The 18,514-nt window shown below is 37.0% G+C and overlaps 1 protein-coding gene across 1 annotated transcript in view; it reads left to right on the top strand.

Moving 5' to 3' along the window:
• LOC121423493 overlaps positions 1–18,514 on the top strand; it is a 161,372-nt gene that overhangs the window by 13,332 nt on the left and 129,526 nt on the right. The window contains 14 exon segments of the mRNA XM_041618845.1: positions 618–735; positions 1,179–1,427; positions 2,632–2,739; positions 2,917–3,270; positions 3,425–3,608; positions 5,737–6,035; positions 6,595–6,737; positions 8,378–8,540; positions 9,685–10,062; positions 12,181–12,540; positions 13,766–13,879; positions 15,535–15,888; positions 16,621–16,804; positions 17,119–17,417. Of these exon segments, the coding sequence (XP_041474779.1) occupies positions 618–735; positions 1,179–1,427; positions 2,632–2,739; positions 2,917–3,270; positions 3,425–3,608; positions 5,737–6,035; positions 6,595–6,737; positions 8,378–8,540; positions 9,685–10,062; positions 12,181–12,540; positions 13,766–13,879; positions 15,535–15,888; positions 16,621–16,804; positions 17,119–17,417 (3,307 nt within the window).

Genomic DNA, 18,514 nt, shown 5'->3' with positions numbered 1-18,514 from the left:
TTGAATATATGAATTTATTTATTTTATATTATATGATATTATTATTGTTTTTTGCTGTTGTTGTTATTATTACTATCCTAGTTTTAACGATTTCGTCATATCTTCTTTTTCTGTAGTAGTGTAGGTATTTTCATACGATCACCATACGGCGCCGAACGGGAGGCGGCGATAGTCGTACATTGATCGATTTTAGAATAAAATGTATTTTTGTAAATAGTATTTTTGGTTGATCATTCGAGGTTCATAGAAATCGTCCGGAGATAAAACCGATACAGCTCGAACTTAACGATCTATGCAAATTTGTCGTGTCATTTATGCATAGAGGGTGAGGATACTACAACGAAAAGGAATTCGCACGATTACCGTACGAATTACGCACAACATAATGTTCCATGCAAGAATTGCATGGAACATTATGTTGTGCGTAATTCGTACGATTAATCGCAAGCCCGAAGACGCAATTAGATAACTTGAACACATACACCGTAAACCGTAGCCCCCGCATTGTAGGTGCACAAATATTATAAATTTGAGTCCACGATTAAAGGTATCTATAAAATTTTAGCTGCTCTGATGCCATTCATCCTTCATGTCCTTCATATTGTAACTGTCTATAGATTGAAACGACAGCTCTTCAAATTGTGAATACGGTGTTGGAAGAAGCCACCGAAGAGAATTCAACAAGTGTCTTGGTAGCCATTGGAATAACTGTTGGTTCGGCAACGGTATTAGAAGGTATGTTATTGATATAATGTAACTCCTGTTACCATCAATCAAATTATACACAAAGTCTTCCAAAACATCCTAGATATTCCCAATGAATGAAAGATTTTGTCCAATTTATAACAATAACATAAAGTATACCGATTTATTTCAAGTGAAGGATTTTGCCTGGATATTCAGATTCCATACGATTTTAAATGAATTACTTATGAACAAAACATAGCAACGACATTTTGTATTAATTTGACAGACATTAGAAGGAAAAGTCTGTCAAGCAGGTGAACGTTTCATTAAATAGTCAGCACTGACAATTCGGTCAGTGTTGACAACTTTCATGAAGTGGGCACCAGGGCCCACATAACGCATACTCAGCTGGGTTCGCAATAATATATTCGTCTTCATTTTCAAATCTTAACACATTTTACATCTTTGTTGTTGACTTCCTCTTACCGCAGTTTCCGTCGATGTTGAAATAATAACTGTAGCGCCACCGGCTAGCACACCAACTGCTGCTACAACAATATCAACCACCGAATTACCAACGAACACTGCAACAACCACCACTGCAACGACCAATGCAACAACTACCATGCCGACGTCAACTGCAGCACCAACCACTTCGGTTGTGACCACAGGCAGTCAAACGACCACTCCTGCAGAAGTTATGACAACAACTGACGAGGCTGAAGAAACAACAGTATCTGGTAAGAACCAAATATTCTCCATTTTCGATTATTAAACTTTTGTTAATGCATGTAGAATTGACCCTCCCCCTAGCTCTCTCTCTCTATATATAAATATATATATGCACACAAACACACACATATGTGTAAAAAACTATATATATTAATATAATATATAGTAACAAAATATGCTGAAGATAAATGGTAATGCTTTCAATGCCAATTTTCGACGGACGTCCGTCTTCTTCAGGAGTATATACAATGTCATTATAATTATATATATATAATTATATATATATATATAAATATATATATATATATATATATATATATATATATATATATATATATATATATATATATATATATATATATATAATTGTATATATATGTGTGTGTGTGTGTATACAGGGTAAATGTGTGAGTGTGTATGTATTATTAATATTGAAGTTGTATGTAGACCTTTTTTTAATAAAGGTTCTACGTTCGTTACGAACTTGTTTAAACCTTGTGGAAAATCATGCCAATTTTAGCAACTAGTAATGGATATGAATTTATTTTAAGAGGTCTACTGTGAGTTGTTTGCCTCTTAAAAGTATACACTGCATCGTTTCTAATTTGCCAACATAGAAACGTCTATAAATGAAAAAGCTCTGGTCGGGGTTCTAAGAGAAAAGCGTCGTAAACTTTTGCAACAATTACCACAGCATTTAAAAAATCGCCTTTTCCAGTCTGAATTAACAGCACATCTCATTTTGTCCATAGCAGGCTCAGCACATTAATACTACCCTTTAGAGTAAGTGACGTAAGATAGGTCAGCGGGTGAGATGAACACTTGTTGTTTCTAAAAAACTATACAAATCTCAACTGACTTTAAAACATCGATAAATGAAAATGGTTCTAATCGATCAAAAAAGAAAAGACACGATTTTGGTAGGTTTTTATGAAACCTTGTGAAACATAATTATGGGAACGTGACAGGTGCACCTAAGATTGGTTAACTTAAAAAAGAGATTTGCAGTTTATTGTTGTTCTTGATAAAAGTTTACATGGACATTGATAAACTAAACTGGAAAGATCTCATTATCATAATTGCACACTACAATCAATATGCTAAATTGTGCTCAACGTAAAGATTTAAAAAGAAATTCAAAATGTATAAAACTATTCAGCAAACTTGTTATATTTACGGTATTTTCACCAATCATCAATTCTTTTCTTTCAGATAATGCGACGTGTGACTTCACGTGTGGAGATGGTAAATGTATTGTGTCTGATGACATTTGCAATGGGGAAAATGATTGCTCGGATTTCTCTGACGAAGATCTATGTCGTAAGTGTTGATATGACGTTCATTAAATTTGTTAATTTGTGAATAGCAATGGAATGCAAGAAATCAAAAACATATTGTCCACTATTATCACTGAATGATAAATGCATTCGTATACATTTTTTCCAACGTGGCAGTTTTTGTATTTATCTATTTATTGATATTTTGTCTTGTCTCCAGCTCAATGTAGTGATGTCCGTTTCTCTCGATGCGGAGAAGTTCTTTCTTACAATCGGACTTACTTTCCAAACCCATCAGCCCGAGACCTTAATAGTGCAATCAGTTTGATTGAAGAAACAACCATCATGGAAGAATGTCATGAAGACTTTCTGCTTCTCTTCTGTGGTATGCTTTTTGCTGATTGTCCACATGGCGGTCCTACTCGACGTCCTTGCAGGAGCCTATGTGAAGAAGTTACAGAGGCATGTCGAGACTCCTTCCAAGCAACAATGAATGCAGAATGGCCGATTAATTGTCGACTACTAAGCAACGACGACAATCTGGATGAATCATATTGCGCTGGCGGAGAAGGCGGTAAGTCACATGCCAAAAAGGACATTCATTCCATTTTCACATATTTTCAACTGTTTGCAGTGTTCAACGAATGTTCCTTTAAGCGGACATTATTCTGAATTCTTGACGGCATAAGTAATGTGCATCTCCATATTCACGTTTTTCATGTCTATAGATCTCACAGGAGAATCAATGTGCGGCACTCGTCCTGCTGTAGATGACTATCAGTCTAGGATAGTGGGAGGAGTCAATACTGATCTAGGGGAATTCCCATGGATTGCTTCTGTTCGGATGGGAGGTTACTTCTGTGGTGGCACTCTGATCAGCAATCAATGGGTCTTGACTGCAGCTCACTGCGCGTAAGTATTCTGGTGCGCCCCATATAGGCGACCGGCGACCCCTGTTTTTTGTTGTTGTATATCCACTTTCATGTAGTATATTTGAGTTTTGATTGAGTCATATGGACTATAATGGTGCATGGACTGTCGATGACGTTAGACGTTCTGTTTTGGAAACCCTATTGTCAAAAAAGGTGGAAATCCATTTCTTCAGATTTCAGTCACTACCATTCCAGCATTTGCCTTCATGTCTCACATGCACTTGTACATGTGATGTTTTTTTTTTTTTAGTTAAGCGTCTTTTGATTTGTGCTATTCATGATCAGCCAAGTAGAAGTGGACACAATGGGATGTTTTAAGTAGTCTATTGTGTTTTGTTGTAAGTAGCTTATTGTGTCAACACCTCACCACTGACACCACAATGGTGTACCTTCTAATGAAAAGGAAGTGCTTGCTCTACTGTGCTATGCGTTAGATGTCCCAGACATGCCAGAAGGAAAACGAGATTTTTTTAATGGCTATCATTAGACTTTTATTGTGCCAGTTGATTTTTGGCATGGACCAAAAAAAAAAATTAACTGGAGTCTGATTTACTCAATGTATTCCAGTTTCAGCAAAGTATCAGTTACCAACTGATCCAACACACTGGTCTTCTTCAACCAGTGCATTGAGATGACAATAGAATTTCAAAGATACTGTGCGTCACGCGACTTACTACCAGCTACGAAAGAATCGGCGATAAATTTCGCTACTTACACGTTCTGCAGCAGAATGGATAATCCATTCCCCAATCGCCTCTAGGTCTGCTTTCGGTTAACAGTCTGCTGGCTGGTCTTCCTACCATTATACTTGGACAGACTCCAGTACATGCTTACAGAATGCTGTTGCTCGCCTCTATTCTGATCGAGTTCCACTGGCTTCCAATAAAGTTCAGTGTCGAGTTCAAAATCATTCTGACTTTCAAAGCTAACCACCATCGTTTATCTCTAGGATATGCATGGACCTACTACATGGGATATGTGACCTCCCCCAGAGATCAACGTCGTGACGTCCTAGCTTGCGCGCATCTAATGTTTGTCGCTCTTCATCATGGATCTTCATGTACCCATCACTCACCTAAGGGGATGGAGACCGCGCCTTTTCATCTATTTCTCTTCGCCGTTCCACTGAACTTTTCAGATCATGTCTCAAAACACAGCGTATTCAGCAGATGACAATAGTAATAAACTCAAATGGATGATCCTGCGCCAATGCAAGTTTAAATAGACATATATATGGTGCTATGTAAATGATATAGTTCGTCATCATAATCGGACCAACTTGTACACCATACAGTATGCACGAGAGTAAGGAAACGCTATATTTTACTGAGAATGATTACCAAGATATGGCTACCACATAAGTTCCCAGCTATTTGCTTACATAAATAGGGTTTGAAAAAAGTGTTTATTTCTAAAGAATATACTGACGAGTTACAGTTTCACAGCAGAGCTGTTAATTTTCCTTTCTCGGGAGCAGTCATTCCATTTTTTGTTTGTTGCTGATTTGTCATGATACTGATGTCTTCGTTACTCTGGTTTTTAGCCTGGTTTTTTGTTTTTAGGCAATATTTTTTTGTGCAATAAAGGCAATGACACATGCAGTAAATCGCTTCTAATTAAGTATAAATGTATTTGGCAAATGCTTCTGTATCAAATGAATCGCTGTTTTTTCTCTCTATATATTTTCATTACCGTTTTCAAAAGATTTCTCTAAAAATACAAATTCGACACATTCATTGGCAATTTAAACATGTGAAAACACAATGCTCAACCACATTGAATGTTTACATCTTTATTGTATCACCACTTATAAAACGATAACACTTACAAAAACAGCATGCACTCTTAAAACAAACCACTCAAATTGAGTAGACTAGTAGTCAGCTGGGTGCAACTGATATGGCAATCACTGATTTTCGAATTTCTGACATATATTCTAGTCAGAAATAACTCATTTCTTGTGAAATATGACTAGAAAATAGTCAAATATAACTAGAATAATAGTTGTTCCCAGCTGACCCTATTAACTAGTTATTTTTTACTGATTTGTTTTTAGAGTGTGTGTGGTTCCATATTTCATGCACCTGACATTCGTTCTTCACTCATAGGCATGACGAGGAAGGTAGTGGAGATGGTATGGAACCTAGTGATTTCAGCATTACTCTTGGGGTCCGTCACCTTTTGGAAGATCCCGAGTCCAAAGTGGAGCGAGATGTTGACCAGGTGATTGTCCACCCCAACTACGGTGCTTTCAATGGAATAGCAAATGACATCGCACTACTTCATCTATCCGAACCTGTAGAATTCACTGATTATGTAAGACCAGCTTGCTTAGCTACTCTACAAAACGAGACAATGGCGTACAGTCGATGTTGGATCGCAGGATGGGGAAGCATGCACTCAGAAGGTATTTCCCACTGTTACCCTATCTGTATATGTAATGATTACATTCACACAAGTTTAGAAATTCAGCACGATTATTTCATATTCATTCAGAATTTTATAAAATCTTTTTTAAAAATGCGTCATTCTCTTCCGACGACAATGAATTTGGTCAGTCCGGCAGAAAATAGACAGCAAAGATCTTTTGAGATTATCCCGATTAATGAACTAATTTGTACGATTAGGTTTGAGTAAATATGCCCCCATAGAGATTTATCATGACCAGCAAAAATTGCTCCTATGGAAAGTCTGGACGTCAAGTCAAACATAAAAACTATTCCCCAAAACTAAATAAATCCTTATCCCTACCTTATTCTGAACCAAAAACTAAATTACAGTCCTAACTTTAACCCTAAGACAGGAACAAATGTCGCAGGAGCAAATGTTTTATCACCAACGGGTTGACCGTAGAGAATGTGAGATAACCTTGGAGCTTGTGTTGTAAAACGTACCTTTCAAATGATCACATTTCATAAGAAATGACAACAAATTTTAACATGCTATGATCACACTATCGTTACCAGGTTCCCTTTCCAACGATCTTCAGAAAGCATTTGTTAACCTCATTGAACATGATGTATGTGCTGACCTATATAGTCAATACAACATTGTCGAAGAAGCAGAGATCTGTGCAGGCTATATTCAAGGCGGAGTTGATTCTTGTCAGGTAAACTATGAAAGTTATATTATGGAGGTTTTAGTACAACCAATTTGCCTTTAAAAGGGCTTACCCTCAAAACACGTATCAATATGAAGAGGGCCCTGAGAACGATTTTTCAGTTAAAGGACTGTTTGCAGTTACCCATAAAGACGATACATATTTCAAAAATGAAATAATGCGAGCACGGAGTGCGAGTTAAAAATTTCATGTATTTTTGTCCTGAAAATAGAACATTTTAAGCAGTTTGTGATCCCGATGCGTATGTAACAAATAATTACTGCGAGCACGATCATCACGAGCAGATGTTTTTATTTAGGTTCGGGTCTGATAAAAAATGGGTCTGGTATAAGGACTGTTTGAAGTTTTCCATGAAGACGATACATATTTCAACAATTGAATTAAACTGAACATTCTGAGCACTTTTTGTAATCATGAACAGGAAAGTTATATAAATTTACAAGTGATGCGATCGCGAAGCGCGATCAGAAACGAAATTAAAATTTCAGACTTAAACACGAGACATTCTGAACACCTAATAATGAACTGGATAAGTATATAACTATGCAATTGACAATGATTGATGCGAGCGCAAAGCGCTAGCGGAAAGAAAAATTGAGCGATCAGGAAAAGGATGAGTAATTGGGCATCTTCCAACATTAATAATTTGAGTGCAAAGCGCGAGCAGAAAATCTTCGATATTCTGATCTAAAACTTTAAAATTTATGTATTTTTTAGATAGTAAAAAAACAAACTGCATATCTGAAAAAAACATGCCTGCACATGTTTAGATTTAGTCAGTAGAATCTGGGCATTTAAAAAAAATATATTTTATACTATGAAAATCAATGATGCGAGCGCGAAGCGCGAGCTGAAAATATTTGATATTTCGTTCTGAAAAAGGTGGATTTAAGCCCTATTTCAAGCACTGTGTAGAAAAATTCTGAAGTTGGGGCGCGCGGGAGGGGGTCCTACAAAACGTCGTTCATTTTCATTACCTTTTTGTCATTCATCATACCTACCAGATTTCCAGGGGTTGCTGCCAATGGAAAATAACGCATACAGAACATCCAAGGAAAATTTGGGGGTTGCTTAAGCACCCCCGCCTCCCAGGGCAAAGAATATGGAAAATGTATATGAATAGATATATGCCTACTACCACCCCCTGAAATCAATCAAATAGAAATAATATCATGAAAACTTTTCCACAAGAAGAGATATTCAGAACAGCAATTATAAGAAATTATCGTTAGATATCATTTTGGTGCAGATCTCCTATATACTTGAACAATAGTTGCGTGCAACGCATTCATGTAACATACGACATAAAGTTGATAGTTATAGCATTTACAACAATCTACTTACCAGATGAGTTTGCATTGTACTTCTTTTGTGATGACTATCATTCAAACCTATTTGAGACGCACCCACCCTCTTGAATGTATATTTGACGAGGTGACTAAATACTTAATACGCGTCCTAATATAATGGCTTCGTTGGCATGATATACCTCTTATGTTGCATAGCAATACAATTTAATTAAGACATTTCGTTGATTATTTCAAGTATCTAATATGTAAAGAAAACGATAATCGTGTATACCACAAGCTGTTTTTATTTTTGTTATTAATATTGTTTCTTTCGACAAGGGTGACAGCGGAGGCCCACTAACTTGTGAGGGTTCTGATGGTCGCTGGCATCTGGTAGGATCTACGAGTTGGGGTGTCGGGTGTGCCGAGCCAAATTACCCTGGGGTCTATGCCAGGATTTCACAATACACTCGGTGGATTCAGGATACCATGGGATCCGTTGGTATGTTTTTTGTGCAGTGATGAAATTCCTTCCTAATATTCTGTTGACAGTCTGGAAACATTTGATGTATTCGGTAACCTTAAGGACGAAAGACTTCCAAAACGCATGTATTACCACCTTCTGACAAAGGGCGATTCTGTCTTATTTTTTTTTAAATGTCAATCCACAGAGAGATAAAATAAAATGTGGGTTCATATCGCTACTTTGGTAACCCCCCCCCCAAAAAAAAAAAAAAGATACATGTCACTATTCCATTCCATTCCTAGATTATATGAATGTATGTGCGCCAAAATTATTGTTGTGTGGATATAATCTGAAACCGTGTTGCATTGCACACATTTACTGATTGTACATGTACATCAAAATTCAATATCTGCATAATTTTGTCATGTTAACATAAAAGTCATTCTTAAGATAGGAGTGGGCTGAAAATTTCAGGGTATGGTTTTTGTCTGTAGCTTTCTAAGAACCAATTACTAAATTTGTAAAGTAATCGCTCGAATGACTATTTTAAATAACGATTAAATATTTATATTTACATCCCAAGAGTCGGAAAATGCCATATTTAAAAGTTTATTTCTAATGGGTAAAATGAATTCAATGACTACTACGCTTTTGTAATATTGTTATGTTCGATCATACTCGAGATACTTTACATTACTGACCCCTTTACCAAAGCTTCCGGCATATGCCTTCAGAGAATGCTCGAGCGTTAGTACCGATAGTACTCCTGTGATGTCATGTTTGTTCGCAATCGAAAGGGTATCAAATATTTCAAACCACACGTTTTGCAGAATGATTTGTGTGTGTGAAAGTGTTTGTAAGGGTGTGTGTGTGCGTGTGTGTCAGACTGTAGTAGGTCCATGGTAAGACCTAGTATACCTGGGGCGAATAAAAAACTTTGACAACAGGGTAATGGTGGTTTGCCAAACTGAAGAAAAAAATATCCCGAAGCAAATTGTTTTTCTTATGTGAGCGATTCACTGAACTGAAATGGTATGCTTTTCCATCAACATTACTTTGTTACGTTTTATTAAGAAATTAGAATGTAAAACTGATCAAGTAGTGTAGGATGTGATTCTTTAACCACTCGATGAAAGATTCTGGTCAACCAAATTTCAATTTTACTTTTGGTATCTATCAGATAATGAAAACATCATTGAGGTATCAAGTACTGGGTTCGGTGCCGGTGACTCGGTGACTATCCTGTCACCCAACTACCCAGATCATTACATGAACCATGCAAGAAGGGAATGGCTTGTGTCCGGACCAGAAGATACACAGATAGTAGCAATTTTTCACGCTTTTGAACTCAGTTACGGCCATGATCTCTTGATTATTGGCTCTGGTCTCAACACGAGTGATCAATCATCACACCTGGTGATCCTTACTGGTTATGTGCTTCCAGAAGACGTTGTATCTACAAACAATGAAATGTGGCTGAAGTTTACTTCTGATGGTTTGGACACGGCGACCGGATTCTGGATAGAAATCATGGTCTATGAACCGGCCAACATTACAGGTAAATGTGTCTAACGGAACGTATGTTTCTTTATTACATCAATGTATAGTTTGTCTTTAAACAGTCACCGGAAATGCTGGGAATGAAAGCCGTGGAATGTTTTCTTCTCTGGATTCTGTAATTCGCAAAATCCTTTCAGACGAAATTTCTCCTCACGAAGTAAGCGTGTATGGACATGGGGAATCTTTGTCCAATTACATCACCAAATTACCCAGAAAACTATCCAAATCATGCAAGCGTTGGGTGGCTCGTATCTGGACCTGAGAACACCCAAGCTGTAGTCAAATTCCACACGTGTGAAGTTGGGCTATGACATTTTAAGCATTTGTTTCGGGCTGAACATCGCAACTAGTGCGACAGGTTCTTCTCTACCTGGAGATGTGATCTCCTATGATAATAGATGTGTCCAAACTTTACTACTGATTACTCTATCACCGGGGATGGATTTGGGATTGAGATCATGGTTTTCGAGCAGGAAGTTGTCTTTTGTTTTCTCTATAAATTTCTTTGTAGTTTTAAATACTGTAAATGGATGTGCGTCCAAGGATTATTACTTACTTACTTACTCACTCACTTACTGTACTTTACTCCAACGATGTTGTAGGACTAAGCTTGTTCATCGATCAAAGAAGAGATGACCAGCAGCTGCTCTCCTTTAGACAAAATTACAGAGATGCACTAATTGTGTTGGAAGGGAGGGGTGGCAAGGGTATCATGGATAGAAAAACAAATCCATGAAAACACTAGAAAAACTAGAATCACTCTAAATCATAGGCAATCTTCTCCCAATGCTTATGAAGTTTATTCTTAAATGCATTCACTGAACACACGTCTCCCGGGAGACTGTTCCACACATCTATATATCACTCGGTTAGCATCAAGACGTGAATATCTTTTCTCTAGATTTTAGGAATGACCACATGTTTTACCACAGAAAAGCTCAGAACTTGTCTGATAATAACCATTAAAATATTTGTCTCATAATAACCATTCAGACATCAATCATGTCACTTCTATTTCTTCTGTAACTGAGTGACGGCAATTGAAGGTGGCGAAGACGTTCAATGTATGAAATGTGCTTATTACCTGGGATCAATTTAGTGGCTCTACATTGGACACTTACCGCTCGCCCTCTGCTCACCGAGCTTACAGGGTGACCACGCAGCCTGACCATACTCGTAAGATTGGGGGAATAATACCCTTCAACGAAAGCTTGACAGAGGTCCTATCCAAATGTGCAAAAGTTCTTCATTATACCCAGCAATCTATAAGACTTTAAAACCACTTAAAGTGATTGGTTAACATTGGTTTGACTTTTAAAAAATCTGAGCTAGAAGGTCACACTTGTCACCTGTGTCTTTGATATGTTCCAAAAATGAAGCCCTGAAAAAATTGCATTCGAAAATGATTATTTAGTGCTTCAAAAATTGAAATATAAAGTGACCGGAAACACCATCTTAATTTCATCCCATACACTTATGTGTACTATTTAGGTGTCTATAAGACGCCTATTTACTAAATCAGGGTTTGCCTTGTAGTTTTAGCTTTTCATTCTCAATAATGGTTGTTTTCAGGGTTTATTAGTTCTAATACATGCACTTGTACACATGTTTCATCTTGGTTTGAGAATTTTTTAAATCGGCTGCTCACAAAGTTAAACAATACCTTTAAGAAATCTGCTCCTTGAAAGAAAGATGTGTCTGCTTGAACTCTTAAATCTCTCCCATTCTCACATACACGTAGAACGTCCGTTTGGTCATAGAATACCCGGAGTCATACCTACTTCTTCAAATCTTCAAAACAGTATCTCTGGGGGAAAAAACGTAATCACCACTTCTCAGCCCAGGCCTCAAGACCTCAACTCTTCAAAACAGTATATCTGTGAAAAACGTAATTACCACTTCCCAGCCCAGGCCTCAAATCTTGCAATTTATCCCGCAAGAAGTTCTCACTCGGTCATTTTAATTCTACACTCTTTCAGCATTCAAACGGTTTACATTCTATTTTTATTGTTAAACACTACCGACTTTTTCAAACTAAAAACCTGAGATTGATTTAATCGTTGGTAGTTAATTGTCCTCGGAAAATAATGAGCATATGAATGACATTTATTTTTAGGTGTGGCAAATGGCAGTGAAGTTAGTACTGTTGATCACGGTGAATCTTTAACCATCGTTTCTCCAAACTATCCTGGATACTATCACAACGACGCGAATATGCAGTGGCTTGTTGCAGGACCGAACAACTATCAGATCGTGGCAAGTTTTCAGGCCTTTCATCTGGAAGACAGATATGACTTCCTCAGAATCGGTTCGGGTTTGGATCCGGAGATTAGGTCGTCGCAGTTAGTCAAGCTGTCTGGTGACGAATTGCCCGATGACGTTGTATCACGTAACAATGAGATGTGGGTCGTATTCACCTCTGATTACTCGGAAACAAGGACAGGATTTTGGATGGAGATCACGGTGTTCAAAAGAGGTAGGCCTACATCTATGTAAGAATTACTACAGGCTTTAACGTTGAAAAAGTTTACCACTATTGACAAAGACCATCTCCAAAAAAAAATCCGATTTCTGACATGCTTCAAACAAACTCAGAACAGAGAAAAAAAATCCTGGTGCCCTGTAGAGTATATGCAAATGTTAAAGAGTAATTCTTTGAATGCATGAGCACCGAAAGGCAGCTCGAGCTAAAGCCGGGGTAATGATAATAACAACGCGCCTTGGAATAGAATATTTCTAAATAGATGGCGCTATGTAAATGCCTATTATTATTATTATTATTATCATTAAAGAGGTACATGTAAGTGTTCAAAGATTAAAATGATACAAATCTAGTTGGTCTATGCTGTATGAGCCAAAGATTTTACTGTTTGAGTCATTTAAGAGTGAGAATTTTCAAAATCATATTTCTTTTATGCGATAGTCATATCAATACTGCAGAAAGAAAGACAAAGGCGATTGTACCAGAAAAAATACAAGACTTAAGTTCTATCCTTTGCCATTTGGAAATAAGCTTGACAAGATCTCGGAATTTTAACATGCATGTTCCTCCTTGAACATGATGGACCACAATGATTGAATAACACTGGTGGGTAGCGATGTAATGGAAAACCAGCGAAATAAAAAGACAATCGTTTTTTCTGAGTCTGTGTCATTTATATCGTTAAAATGGAACTAGGTCTACGGTCAAGGCAAATGACATGTACGAATGCTCTAGCATCAATCTCCATTGCTTTTTAAAAAAAGTATTTAATTTTTATACAATACACTGATAATGGTACTAGTAACAACAAAAAGTGCATTGTCATCTCATACTGGCTCACAATTTTATTGTTATTCATTATTGTCATTGTTGCTGATTCAATAAAAAAACAGCTCGGGGAACAAATGCATTTTTTTGTCAAGACTAATATCGCAGATAACATGGGCATATATTGATTGATAATGAATTTACTTCATTGAAAATTTTCAACCAAATTATAAAGCGAATTATAATGTAACATGATTGAAAATGAGCTTTCTGGAAAGCATAGATTGTTAATGAAGACTCCCTTCATAACCTGACGAACTTGATACTTATAGTTTGGAAATTAATCATACATAGTGGTACTCAATTCCCAACTGCATGGTCTATAGTGATTATTTCCCAAGTTGTAGATGTCATTAAAGTATTTTCCTCTCATGGCTTGTTTGAATTACAGATAATTCTTCTGATGAATGCAATTTCATGTGTGGTGATGGCGCGTGTCTTGCATCCGAAAAAGTATGCAATGGAGAAAACGATTGCCGAGATTTCTCAGACGAAGATCAATGTCGTAAGTGCTCGATATAAATGATTGACCATGACCAAAATAGAATCATAATTTATTTTATTGTGTCCAGAGAAATTGCAGTTGCAGTGCAAAAGTTCAGTGCATCTTTTTAAATCCTGCAAATGGCCTTTAATGGAAAATTGAGCTGACAACTTTTAATCACTTAAACTTCCATAAACTGAAAACAGACAAATGTTTTGTTTTATATATTAAGTACTTATAGTCGAGAAGTATCGAGAGAAATTGATTTCAGATTTGGTTTTACTCTATGTTGTGGCTTAGTGGATGAGTCTCGACTCTGATCCACTACGTCCAGGTTTCAGATCCCAACGTAGCACTCGCGTCTTTTGGCAAGTCAATTATCTGCATTTGACACTCTCCACCCAGGTGGTTCTTTCATAAAGCTGTTCGTAAGTTAAGAGCGACTCTAACAAGGACTGATGATCCTTTCTTGTGGTAAATAATATATTGAATTGGTGATGGTTTACCGCATAAGAAAGTTTCACCAATCTTTCTTAACTTAGGAACAGCTTTATGAAACGGCCATGAACGGCTCGGTGTAGTAAATGGGTACCCAGTAGGAAGGAATTCATTGAATGCTCGGGCGTCTGATCAGGGTAGCCATGTTAAGGGGGGGGGGGATAGTATTAGAAACATTGTATTAAGCGTTATAGAGTGCTCGTCAAAAAAGTTTACACTTAGAAGTAATCCTATAAAATTATATATTTGCAATATCCTGAAGCTTTTTCTACATTTAAACATTGATACATATCTCTTTAGGCAAAATAATGACGATATAATAATTGTCAAAAATCATTCCGCTTGAGTGAGCACCACTAATTAAAATAAGTAAAATGATTTGCGCAGAACCTAGAATAGTTATATGAATAAAAGTAGACGTTAATCATGAAGAACAAATGTAATCCAGCTATGAAGATTGATTTGAATATATCTTTGTTTCCTTGCCGAAATCACTTCATAGAGCGCCAGTACTAGTGCGCCCCCCCCAAAAAAAAAAAAAACCCGATGCCATTGTGATGATATCTGCTTTACATGGAGCTGTGATTCACATGAAATGGTTAAACTTGATTTTCGTTTTTTTAATCATCGTCAAGTTTGGGAAAAGTAGGGAAAAACAGTGTTAAATAAAATATAATCAGTGGTCTCACTTTAAATAATAAAATTTAGTGAAAGAATATAATGCTGGAATTGTCTGAAATAAACTTTTCTTTATATTCAGTTATGTCCTCAGATCCAGCTGGCACTAAAAGGTGTTAGTTTTGGTAGCAATTTTTACAAAATGTTTAAATGTATATGTTTTATTTAAGTTAAATCAAAATACAAAAGAAATGTGTGAGAAAATGGTCAGTTAGTTTTTGGCCTTCTTCGTTAACACAGCGCGAAAATGAACATTTCTAAGCAAACCGATATAAGTCAAAATTCTTACTCTCTTTCATTCGATAGATGAGACCCAAACCCTAGAATATGTGGAAAAGGATCCCCATGTTCTGTATTTTTTCAATGTCTAGATCTTTTTCAAAATTAAAACTTTTTATTGATATGGACGGTATTTTAAGCGCTATTATTTTCATTATTATTTCTAGAAGTAGTAGTACAGTAGTATCATCATTATTAGTATTATTGTTTTCGTTTTACAGCCCAATGCACCGATCTTCAGTTCCCACGATGTGAAGAAGTACTCTCATACGATCGGACTTACTTCCCAAACCCATCAGCCCAAGACCGTGATACTGCAATCGATTTGATTGAAGGAGCAAGCATCATGGAAGAATGTCATGAAGACTTTCTGCTTCTCTTCTGTGCTATGCTTTTTGCTGATTGTCCACACGGCGGTCCTTCTCGACGCCCTTGCAGGAGCCTATGTGAAGAGGTCACACATGCTTGTCGGGAATCATACGTTGAATCGATGAATGCAGACTGGCCAATAGATTGTAGACAACTGAGTGATGACGAAAATGTTGACAATGATTACTGTACTGGAGGAGAAGGCGGTTAGTTTTTGGATATACATAAATGCAATCATCGATTTCAAATAGATAGGAGTAATCATAACCGATTGGCACAATTAGAGATGCAGCCCAATGTCAAAACAAGTCCATATGAACATTGCGAAGTTTCATACGAAAGGTCGTAGGAGAAATCATGTCATTTTGCAGTTGCAACATTGCACCTTACCATTCTTTATAAGTTCAACGTTGCACTTTTAACTTTGAGGTACTAGGGCACCATGGCCTCTCTTCAAAGTTTCGTGCTAACATTCTTTATCATAAAGATGATATCTAAAAATTAGGAGATAACATTAGATTTGGGGCTCGATATAATAAGACGGATTTTTGTCTAAATGATTCCTTTCATAATGTTCTGTTTTCGCTTTAGTTTCAGGCTCGTAGTTCATATTGTAAGGAAGCTTGTGCCTAATTCTGGCGCGATCGTACAAATGAGGACCAGGATCAGAAAAGAGGGGATGGGCATCATGGTCCCCTCATTCCTCAATAATTCCGAAGTAGTCATGTGTTTACCGTAAGAGATCGTGATCTCCTTGTTTCACCAGTAATGTGATTCTGAAGGTGCATAGGATGAAATCTATCACAGATCTCGGAGGTGATGTTAACTTTGTTTTTATCAGATTGCTCCGAGGAGGGGTTTCTTGCAATCAATTGAATTTGGCCCAAAACAGTGTTTCGCTAAGTAAAATTATCTTCATCGAATGTTTTGCACAACAGATCTATCAGACGAAGGTATATGTGGCACCCGTCCTGCAGTAGATGATTACCACTCTAGAATAGTGGGAGGAGTGGATGCTGATCTAGGAGAATTCCCTTGGATTGCTACTGTTCGAAGGGGTTGGGCTCTCTGCGGTGGTACGTTGATTAACAACCAATGGATCCTGACTGCAGCTCACTGCGCGTAAGTAATATGAAACTAATATTCATGATAAACTCTTAAACACATGTAATCTATATCTGTGTAGCCTTAATATTTTTAACAGATGCAGCGAACATCTAACATATCATTTGACAATGAGCGAGGAGTAGAAGTATTTTGATCTATTTGAATTCTTTCATTGATGATAATTCTGTGAATGGCTACCTACTTCTGTAATGTTTAAAGTTAGACATTTATGTGGATCTCTTGAAGTTTCTGCATCCACAATAATTATTGACCATGATTAATACATTATTTTCTTACGTTATCCATCCAATTTCCTTTCTTGAATAAAGAGATGACGGGGAGGGTAGTGGAGATGGCATGGACCTGAGTGATTTCACCGTTACTCTTGGAATCCGTCACTTATTGGAACACTCCGACTCCAAGGTGGAGCTGGGGGTCGATCGAGTAATCGTGCATCCTAATTATGGTGATATCAATGGAATAGCAAATGATCTTGCACTCCTTCGTCTCTCGGAATCTGTCGAATTCAATGAATATGTAAGACCAGCTTGCCTAGCAACACTTCAAAATGAAACAACAGTATACAGGAGATGTTGGATCGCAGGATGGGGAACTTTGGAATCTGGAGGTATATAATTCTTTCCTAAGATACTGTTTTAGTCTACTGATATACCTTTCTCCCTCTTTTTTATTATTACTCCAGTATTTATTAAGAATCTTTTATTTGCCGTATTCACCTGACAATTATATTGTTATCCATTGGTTGTAGATTTTAAACACCCGACCAAACGTCTCCCATCTGGAAATATGTTCAATATCGAAGGAAAAAGGTTTTGTTCATGCATTTTGCATCAAATTTTTTTCACGATGTCATGATATATTCTCCAGAAGCCATGTTTACTCGGTATGAACCTTTCAATCGGGTTTTTTTTTCGTTGCTTTACCCAGTCGTTTACGAGACTGAACAAAGCAGAACAAATTCCATTTCATAAAAATTTAATTCATGAAAGAAAATGATATACGACGATGTGGTTTTTAGTGGGTTTAAAAATCACGGCTGGACATGTAAAAACACAATCCGGTTCCCGTTACACAAAGGTTAGCGTTTAATCGTACACATAATTTTTACGATTGATTGTGAATTGTAGTCTATGCAATCAATTATATATAGAAAAATGTTTTACGATCATTGCGAAGCTTTGTGGTAAGAACCCCAGATGGTCCTTTTTTTAACGTTTTTTGTAAACAGTTTGGGAAGGGGGAGGGGCGAAGTCACTCCTATTCCTTGGCCGTGCTAATGCCTAACCTGGTTATCAAAGACAAAGGCGGATCCAAGTGGGGGCCCGAGGGGCCCTCCCCCCTTCTCTATTGGCGGAGCAAAAAAAGAAAGAAAAAAGGGAAAGAAAGAAAAAAGGAAGAAAAAGAAAAGAGAAAAAAGAAGAGGAGGAAGACGAGTGAATAAAATAATATGAGAGGAAGACTTTAAAAAAAAATTCATGTCACTATATAAAATTTCGCTCGCGCTTCGCCCACGAATTTAAGTGATTCACATATCTTGTTCAACATGAAGGTTACATATCAAGTTTGAAAGTCAATATACGAAACATATTTCTCCTCGGAAATCGAAATTTTATTAAGTTGTGTGATTTACAAATTGATTTTTTAAAAGGGCTCTGTAAAGGGCTCTGTCAGTTTTACTGTCTAAAAATTAACATTTAGAATGCC

This window comes from Lytechinus variegatus, chromosome 1 (genome assembly GCF_018143015.1).
Source record: "Lytechinus variegatus isolate NC3 chromosome 1, Lvar_3.0, whole genome shotgun sequence".
Taxonomy (NCBI): domain Eukaryota; kingdom Metazoa; phylum Echinodermata; class Echinoidea; order Temnopleuroida; family Toxopneustidae; genus Lytechinus; species Lytechinus variegatus.
This window is presented reverse-complemented; position numbering and strand designations above follow the sequence as displayed.